We start from the raw sequence: 10,000 nt of genomic DNA on the forward strand, positions 1-10,000 counted from the left end.
ACACACACACACACACAAACACATGCACATGTACACACATGTATACTCATACAAATAAATACACAAAACATACACACAAGATTATACACCCACATACATGCTTACAAATACACACACACACATCTACAACATCGTCTTGTGTGTCTGTCAGGATTATCCCATAATGCAAGAGCTGCTACGCACTCAATATCGACCAATCAGCTTTCACCGTTGGTCCCTCTCCATGACAAGGTCATCAGCTTCATTAAATCTTACATTGCATGCATCTGATTCGATTCACATTAACTTATAAAGTGTGTTTCACAAAGCTCTTCCAACACGATGAGGATGGAAAGCTCTATTTTGATGACTCAAAACTATGACCACCATTTATGCCTGTTCTTCTCAAAATATGTCCAGTCAAGATTGAGCTTTTATTGAATATAAAATTCCATCTGTTGGGAAAGTTTGTATTCTTGCAATTAGAATTAACTGTTTATCAGTAACCTTTATCATTATATTTGTGAGTGTATGTAAGTGTCTATATGATTGGGTGTACTTGTATATATGTATAAGTAAGGTTATATGTGCATATATATGTATCTAAGATGTTGCATCCATTCACCGTTAGACGGTGATGAGAGGGACAAACACACACACATATATATGTGTGTATATATATATGTGTATATGTATGTATATGTGTGTGCGTATACAACCTTCAACAAAGTTACAGTCGTGTATACAACTTGAACAGACACATATCAGTACATAAACATATGTTCACATGTACATACATATGTACACACACACAGACACGTCTACACACTTACCTAAATACTCACGTACATCCATAAGTACATACATACATACATACTTACATACATGCATATAGGCATGCACACATGTATATACATGTACACATGCATATGCACATGCATGCATACATACATACATGCATACATACGTACATACATACATACATACATACGTACGTACATATATATCATGAACTAACTGTTACTTTCTCAGATGCAGCACAGAATTTTGTCAGTGAACAGGTCGCAGTCTCAAACTCTGTTGAGCGTGTTCATTGCCAGAGCAGCTGTCTGGCTTCCGTGCTAGTGGCCCGTAAGTAGCACCATTTGAGCGTAATCGTTACCAGCGTTGCCTTCTAGCACTTGTGCTGGTGGCACGTTAGAAAATCATTCGAGCGAGGTTGTTGCCAGTGCCGCTGGCCTGGCTCCCATGCAGGTGGCACGTAAAAAACACCTTTTGAGTGTGGCCGTTGCCAGTACTGTGTGACTGGCCCTCGTGCTGGTGGCACGTAAAAGCACACACTACACTCTCGGAGTGGTTGGCGTTAGGAAGGGCATCCAGCTATAGAAACTCTGCCATACATATGACTGATTTCCTATCCACCACGTGGTCTAATTCCATTCCTTCACGTGGTTAATTTCCTGTTCACCATGTTCATATTTTCCAACTAACCATTATCCATATACCAACATCAAACCATGACACCGTGTGACCTTTCTCGACCGATCGCAGCCCACCTTACAGTAATAACAATCAGCCTCCGTCGTTCAAATTCAAAATGGCTGACAAATAACATCAAGCTTGAAACTCAAGACTACCAACAATTTGAATCAAACTGTTTTGATCCATATATATATAAATATATATTCTGAATTTGTGTAAATGTGTATAGAATAATATATCAGTGGAATAAAGTTGCAACATGGTCTGGTTTATACGTTTTTTATTGTATTTTTAAAAAAACTTTTACCATGTTGAAGTGTGTTAAACATTAAAAAAATATTTTATAATGTTCGTAAAGTTCAATAAAAATATGGAATGCTTCACAAATTTGCATGTCGTCCTTGCACAGGGGCCATGCTAATCTTCTCTGTATCATTCCAATTTTAGAATATCTACTGCCAAAACTAGCACTTAATTCATGAAGTGTTCCATATTTTTATTGAACTTTATGAACATAAAATATTTCTTTAATGTTTAACACACTTCAACATTGTAAAAAGTTTTTCTTAAATACAATAAAAAAACATGAAAACCAGACCATGTAACTTTATTTAGCTGATATATATATATTATATATTTACACATATAGACAGACAGGCAGACAGGCAGACAGGCAGGTAGGCAGGTAAGTAGGTAGGTAGGTAGGTAAGTAGGTAGGTAGGTAGGTAGGTAGGTAAGTAGGTAGGTAGGTAGATAAGTAGATAGATAGACAGACAGACAGACAGACAGATAGATAGATAGATAGATAGAAAGGTAGACAGACAGACAGACAGATAGATAGAAAGGTAGATAGATAAGATAGATAGATAGATAGATAGATAGATAGATAGATAGATAGACAGACAGATAAACAGACAGGCAGACAGACAGACTAATAGATAGATAGGTAGAGAGATAGATAGATAGATAGATAGATAGATAGATAGATAGATATATTGTTTACTTGTTTTAGTTATTGGATTGTGGCCATGTTGGAGCACCTCCTTCAAGGGTTTTAGTTGAACAGAACAATTCCCAGTAGATACTTTTTGAGTCTGATACTTATTTTATCTATGAGTATGGTGCTTATGCCAAACTGCTAAGTTAAGGGGACATAAACAAACCAATGCCATTTGTGAAGTAATAGGGTGGGACACACACTGGCATGAAGACATACACACACACACACACGTGGACTTCCACATGGTTTTCATCTGCCAATTTCACTCACAAGACATTGATTGGCCTGAAGCTAGAGTAGAAAACATTATCCCAAAATGCTGTGCAGCAGGACTGAACCTGAAACCACATGGTTGCAAAGCAAAGCTTCTTAACCACACAGCCATACCTGCAGCTATAGGAAAATATAGAATCCTTCATGAATTTTCGTGTCAACCTTGGGCCAAAGAAATCTTCTCTGTATTGTTCCAATATCAGTATATAGGTACAGGTACAGGTACAGGTACAGGTACAGGTACAGGTATATAGGTACAGGTGTGGATGCCTGGTAAGATGCTTGCTTCTCAGCCACATGCATCCAGGTTCAGTCTCACTGTGTGGGAATGAATTTTGAGTAACCGTAAACTTAATTTAATTTACTTTAAGGTATGGATGACTTAAGTCTACTTTTAACCTCCCCATTCTTACAACTATCAAGTAGATAGTACTTGATAGATAGATAGTTAACTCGCTTTGTGATCATGAGTGTACCAAGCCTCACGTGTGCGTACGCTCACATTTTTGTGGATGCTTGTATGAGCACGTGTACTCGCACTATGCAGCTTAACCGAGGGCATTTATACATCCATATCTGTTAACGGTTATTTTTAATACATTTCTCGCTGGATTGCATGTTCGTTTCTCTTTTTGCCATCTGTGATTTTATTTTTGATCTGCTATATAAATGAAGATATTTCCTCCATCTTGCTGTCTTTCTTTCTACAAAACAGGAAGTTACATTGCGGGACTGTTATTTCAACATGTTGTATTTATTTATCACTTGATGAGATACATCTGCACCACCAGATGCTCCTGAACCAGTTGTTGAGTGTCCCACCCATGAGGAATTGATGCTAGATGTGTCGAAACAATTGTCGTGATTAATAATGAATTCTTGTATATTCCATCTTCTGACTTCCATTTGCCATACATACACACATATATATATATATTTATATATATACTGTTGTGTCTGGGGAGAGTCATTTTCTTTTTGTGCCAATATATATATATATATATGTATATATATACATATATATATAAATGTGTATGTGTGTCTTTGTTTTTGTATTTGTATTTGTGTCCCCCCCCCCCAATCAGTGTTGGTGTGTTTACATTCCTGTAACGTAGTAGTTTGGCAAAAGAGAAGAAACCGGTAGAAGAAGCATCAGACTTAAAAAGGAAATACGTACAGGGACCGATTCATTTGACCAAAAACTCTTCAAGGTGGTGGTGCTCCAGCATGGCTGCAGTCTAATGACTGAAACAAGTAAGAGGCAAAAGATATGTGTTGCCAAAGCAAGGAAAAATTTGATAAAAGATGGTAATATGGAATTCAAAGAAACATTTTTTAACAGATCCAAATACATCATCATCATCATCAGCCTATAGAAGACCTTTAACCATCTTTTGTCACAGAGCACATTGCCACTTTCTCATCTCTTTTCTCTAAAGAGTGAATTGTGTTTATGAAGTAATTAAGAAATATAAAAATGATGGTAAGAAAATAATTATTCAACTATTTTCCTAAAATATTCATTATTTATCTCTTCTGTTAGTATTTCTGTTATTCTTCAGGCATTGATGGCTACAAAACAACAATTTCAATGTGAGTTTTAAAAAAAATATTATTTTGATTCCGTGACTGACTGGACAATTCCAAATAAAGTTAAGTCTGTGGTTGCTACTGATGCTGAGTGACATCTATGACAAAAGACATTTCTATAGTCTGCTCTTTGACGTACAAAATTCTGTGGAAAAATGAAGACGACCTTCTGAGAGGAGATATGTGTGTGGGTATGTGTGTGTATGTGTGTAGACACACACACACACACACACATAGAGGAAGAAGGGAAAGTGAGGGAGAGAAGAAAAACAAAGGCTACTGGCTGCTAATAAACCAGATATACTACCCTAGTGGGTCTAGTTCAGGGGTCACAAAACTTTCTTCACAGCAAGATAGATAACAGTGAATGACGAGTGCAGGCTACATAACCATTTTGTTCAATTCAATACAGTGAATACACAATAAAATAAAGACAACCAACATATATATTTACTAAAAAGTTATCAAAGATGACGTTAATAATAAGATAGTTACATCACACCCAGTGCCACACATATCCATATCTCACAAACTAAGCAGCAAAAGAGATTAGTGAGATTTGTGAAGCTGGTGTTTAGCTTTTGAAGATACCATCAATATTTGGTTTGGAATTGTTGTATCCAACCAAGGGAAATGCTTTCAAATGTTCATCAGTCAACCTTGTTTGATGTTCTGACTTCACATAATTCATTATTGAAAATGTTTGCTCACAGACATAAGTTGTTCCAAACATTGATGCCACACCAGAGGTAAATGTGCTCTCATTGTAGGTACTTACAAAAGGCGGGCCGGATCTGGCCCATGGGCTGTAGTGTGTCAGACGTGTATTGTATTATACAGACAAGAAAGCAGAAGGATTGGGGATTCTTACCTTTGCAAGACAAAAAAAAGTTGTCAACAAAAAGCTGTTGTCTCGCAAAGATAAATAATGCCCAATCTTTTTGCTGTTTCCATGGCAAAACTGTGTTCAAAATATTACTTTCTTGCCTGTATAATATATATTTATACATGTGCATGTAAGTGTGTGTGTGTGTATGTGTATATATATATTGTATCTTTCTTTCTTTTCTTTTCTTTCTCCTTCTCCTTCTTCTTTCCCTACTCCTATTTCTTTTTCTCTTTCTTCTCCTCCTCCTTCTCCTTCTTCTTTTCCTTCTTCTTCTTCTTCCCCCCTTCTACTCCTCCCTCGGCAGTTCCTGCTTAAGCCATCAATTCCCTGTACCCAAACTATTCCTTCAAATTTACTACCACCTACCCACCTACCTACCCGCCTACCCACCTACCTACCTACCTACCTACCAGGCATTCACAAAGGAATAGAGAGAGAGAAAGACTGTCTGAAAACTATGGAAATATTTACCTATTCAAAGACTATGAAAATATCTACAAAACATTTCACTTAATTTTTTTCTCCTATTTATTTGTTTTTCTTATTTTACTCTTCGTTGAAAAAGTCTAAAAAGACAGAAACCGGTACTAAAATGTACTTCATGATAAAATTATTTTAGCATTTTCTACCTTGTCTTATTTTCCTTATACATACGTGTGTGTGTGTGTGTGTGTGTGTGTGTGTGTGTATGCAGAAACGTTAGCACACCGGACAAAATGCTTAGTGGTGTTTCATCTGTCTTTACGTTTTGAGTTCAAATTCTGCTGAGATTGACTTTGCCTTTCATCCTTAAGGGGTCAATAAATTAAGTACCAATTGCATAGTGGGGTCAATCTAATCAACTGGCCCCCTCCCCAAAAATTTCAGGTCTTGTGCCTAGAGTAGAAAAGAATCTCTATATATTGCTGGCAGGGAGATGAATTGCTGCTGTCTCTAGCAGTCAAGTGTCCTTCATTGACATGACCAATCAAGGTTGAAATCGCGAGATCTGAGGGTCTTGGTGCTGGAGGTGGTGGGGATTTGTCTCCCTGCTAGCGATATAAACAAGAGTGTATTTTGCACCAAAAAGCCAACCTGAGAGTTTCCCTCGTGGTAACTACTTCAGTATAGTTTGTTCTGATAGAACAACCATGTTTAAGCAGGGATAAAAAGAAAGATAAAGCAATCTATCCAACACTCTAAAGTAGTCTCTTCAAAATGGTCTACCTTAAGCAGTCCATCTCAAGTAGTCTATCTCAAGCAGTCTATCTCAAGCAGTCTGTCTCAAGCAGTCTGTCTCAAGCAGTCTATCTTGAGTAGTCTATCTCAAGCTGTCTACCTCGAGTAGTCTATCTTGAGTAATCTATCTTGAGTAGTCTATTTCAAGTAGTCTATCATGAGTTGTCTCTCTAAAATAGTCTCTCTCAAGTAGTCTATCTCAAGTAGTCTATCTTGAGTGGTCTATCTCAAGCAGTCTATCTTCAGTGATCTATCTTGAGTAGTCTATTTCAAGTAGTCTATCATGAGTTGTCTCTCTAAAATAGTCTCTCTCAAGCAGTCTATCTTCAGTAGTCTATCTCAAGCTGTCTATCTCGAGTAGTCTATCTTGAGTAATCTATCTTGAGTAGTCTATTTCAAGTAGTCTATCATGAGTTGTCTCTCTTAAATAGTCTCTCTAAAGTAGTCTATCTTGAGTAGTCTATCATGAGTTATCTCTCTTAAGCAGTCTATCTCAAGTAGTCTATCTTCAGTGGTCTATCTTCAGTGGTCTATCGTCATTAGTCTATCTGATGCTCATATTATGAAACCCATTCTTCTCTTTTACACAGTAAAATATTACCAATGGAAAGTATTTAGAAATGGAATCAAACCTGTCTTCATTTATTTTAATGATGTTGTCAGATGTCAACGGGTTTTGCTCCACGGTTCGTGCAAATTGCAACGTGCTTCTTCCAAGTTCTTTGGCCACTTCATGGAACTTGTTATTATCAGCTTGTGAGGGACGGTAGGAGAATTTCTCTGCCTTTGATTTCTGTTTTTGAGCTAGGGCTGCTTTGTATTTGTCTTCCATGTCATGTTGTCGCTCGACAGCTTCTTTCAGCACATTGTCAACAATCTAGAAGCAAACAAGAAAGAACAGAGAAAATAATGAAAGAGAAAAGGAAGAGGCAGCAGAAGAAGGAAGTGGCGGGGAAGGAGGAGAGACGGGGGGAGAAAGAAACAAAGAAAGAAACAAACAAACAAATAAACAAAGGGAAAATCTATAAAAAAACTGACAAGTTTTAAAATCAGTTTTTAAAAAATAATGAGCTTAAAAAATATGTGATTCTGTAACCAATATCACCATCATTATCATCATTATCATCCACATTGTCAACATTATTATAATTGTCACAATATCAACATTGCATCATCATCATCATCATCATCATCATTGTTCTCATTAATAAAGCAATAATCAGTAATTTTCATCACCACCATTATTCTTATCGTTTTCATGACAAATTATTTTAAATGATATTCATCATTACCATTATTATCATTATTGCTATTAACATTGACATTATCATCTTTATAATCATCAGTACATTGTGTCCTTAAGCAAGGCACTCTATTTCACATTGCTCCAGTCCACTCAGCTGACAAAGATGAGTTGTACCTGTAATACAAAGGGGGCCAGCCTTGTCACATTCTGGGTCACACTGGATCTCCCTGATATTAAGGGTACATGTGTCTGTGGAGTATTCAACCACTTACATGCTAATTTCACAAGCCGGCAGTTCCACTGGTCGGTTCAACAGGAAGCTTCGTCATCACAACTGATGGAGTTTCCAGCCACACATTATCAAAAGCCCCAACTGATTGTGGCTGATTCCAGTGCCTCCTGACTGGCTCTTGTGCTGGTGGAACGTAAAAAGCACCGTCCGAATGTGGTCGATGCCAGTATCCTCTGACGGGCTCGCATGCTGGTGGCACGTAAAAAGCACCGTCCGAATGTGGTCAATGCCAGTATCCTCTGACGGGCTCCCATGCTGGTGGCACGTAAAAAGCACCGTCCAAATGTGGTCGATGCCAGTATCCTCTGACAGGCTCCCATGCTGGTGGCACATAAAAAGCACCATCGGAACGTGGTCAGTGCCAGGTCTCCCTGACTAGCTCTTGTGTCAGTGACACGCAAAAAGCACCATCCAAATGTGGTCGATGCCAGTATCCTCTGACGGGCTCCCATGCTGGTGGCGCATAAAAAGCACCATCGGAACGTGGTCAGTGCCAAGTCTCCCTGACTAGCTTTTGTGTCAGTGACACGCAAAAAGCACCATCCAAATGTGGTCGATGCCAGTATCCTCTGATGGGCTCCCATGCTGGTGGTGCATAAAAAGCACCATCAGAACGTGGTCAGTGCCAAGTCTCCCTGACTAGCTCTTGTGTCAGTGACACGTAAAAAGCACCGTCCGAATGTGGTCGATGCCAGTATCCTCTGACGGGCTCCCATGCTGGTGGCACATAAAAAGCACCATCGGAACGTGGTCGGTGCCAAATCTCCCTGACTAGCTCTTGTGTCAGTGACACGTAAAAAGCACCATCCAAATGTGGTCGATGCCAGGACTGCCTGACTGGCTCCTGTGCCGGTGGCATGTAAAAAGCACCCACCACACTCTCGAAGTGGTTGGTGTTAGGAAGAGCATCCAGCTGTAGAAACCTTGCCAGATCAGAGTGGAGGCTGGTGCAGCCTTCTGGCAGCATGGAAAACAGACGTTAAACGATAATGATGATGATGATGATGTAGTCTCGGAGAGACTATATCTAAAGAAGAAAAAAGGAATGGGTGGGCAAGGATGGAATGCCTCTTTCAACATAGATCTGTTTCATCAAGATTGACTTGGGGGTTAAAGAGGGGATGGAGCTGACAAGGGCTAAACAACAACAACAACAACAATTGGATCTTTGTGGTTTTCGTCACTGTTTACAATTTTCTTCCAATTGTTTTCAAATTTGGTAAATGAATTAAGTTTTGTCTACTAATTATGAAAATGAAATTCATTTTCCCTATAAATCCATAATTAAAAAGCTATTAATCTTTAAAATTTGCAAAATTTGGATATTTTAGCCAATCAGAAGCAAGTATTTTACATTTCACCGTGTCGAAAATTTCTATTTCCATAGTAACCAAAGCAAAGAGGCACTATGGGTTGCATAGCTGATTGCGAAGAATTGTTTCCATAGTAACAAAAGATGCAGTGCATGTGCACAAGGATGAGGAGGAGATACGAAAAAGATGATATATTTTATAAAACCCTAGTTTAATTCCAGTTCATCCGATCAACGGAACAGCTTGCTCGTGAGATTAACATGCAAGTGGCTGAGCACTCCACAGACACATGTATCCATTCACATACTTCTCAGGGTGATTCAGCATGACACAGAGCGTGACCCGGCTGGCCCCTTTGAAATGCAAGTACAACTCATTTTTGCCAGCTGAGTGGACTGGAGCAACGTGAAATAAAGTGTCTTGCTCAAGGACACAACATGGCACTGGGAATAGAACTCGCAACCCTATGATCACAAGCCTAACACCCTAACCACTAAGCCACGTGCCTTCACATCTGTGAAATGTAATGCTTGGTTATTCACATTGTTTTGAATTAATCCTGTATTATCTCCATAGCTTTGAGATTTCGATGATGTGATTGTTTATATTTAGAATGACAACGTAGGGTAGGTGTGAGAGGCTGGATCTGGCCAGTTTGAACATAAAACAAGTAGAATATTCCAGCTGGATATGGTGGGATTAAATATTAAAGGGTGAA

General features: G+C 38.6%; 1 protein-coding gene, 1 non-coding gene and 1 pseudogene across 2 annotated transcripts in view; all 3 read right to left on the reverse strand.

Annotated features, from left to right (window-relative positions):
• Positions 1-10,000, reverse strand: part of LOC106875816 (dynein regulatory complex protein 9) — a 140,899-nt gene that overhangs the window by 106,821 nt on the left and 24,078 nt on the right. Inside the window, exon 3 of the mRNA XM_014924096.2 lies at positions 7,064-7,308. Within this exon, the coding sequence (XP_014779582.1) occupies positions 7,064-7,308 (245 nt within the window). The remainder of the gene's footprint in view (positions 1-7,063; positions 7,309-10,000) is intronic.
• Positions 1,826-1,929, reverse strand: LOC128248416 (U6 spliceosomal RNA). The gene has a single exon (XR_008264659.1). It is a non-coding gene; the product is annotated as a U6 spliceosomal RNA (small nuclear RNA).
• LOC128248426 (U6 spliceosomal RNA) lies at positions 2,861-2,961 on the reverse strand (annotated as a pseudogene).

This window comes from Octopus bimaculoides, chromosome 7 (assembly GCF_001194135.2).
Source record: "Octopus bimaculoides isolate UCB-OBI-ISO-001 chromosome 7, ASM119413v2, whole genome shotgun sequence".
Lineage (NCBI taxonomy): Eukaryota > Metazoa > Mollusca > Cephalopoda > Octopoda > Octopodidae > Octopus > Octopus bimaculoides.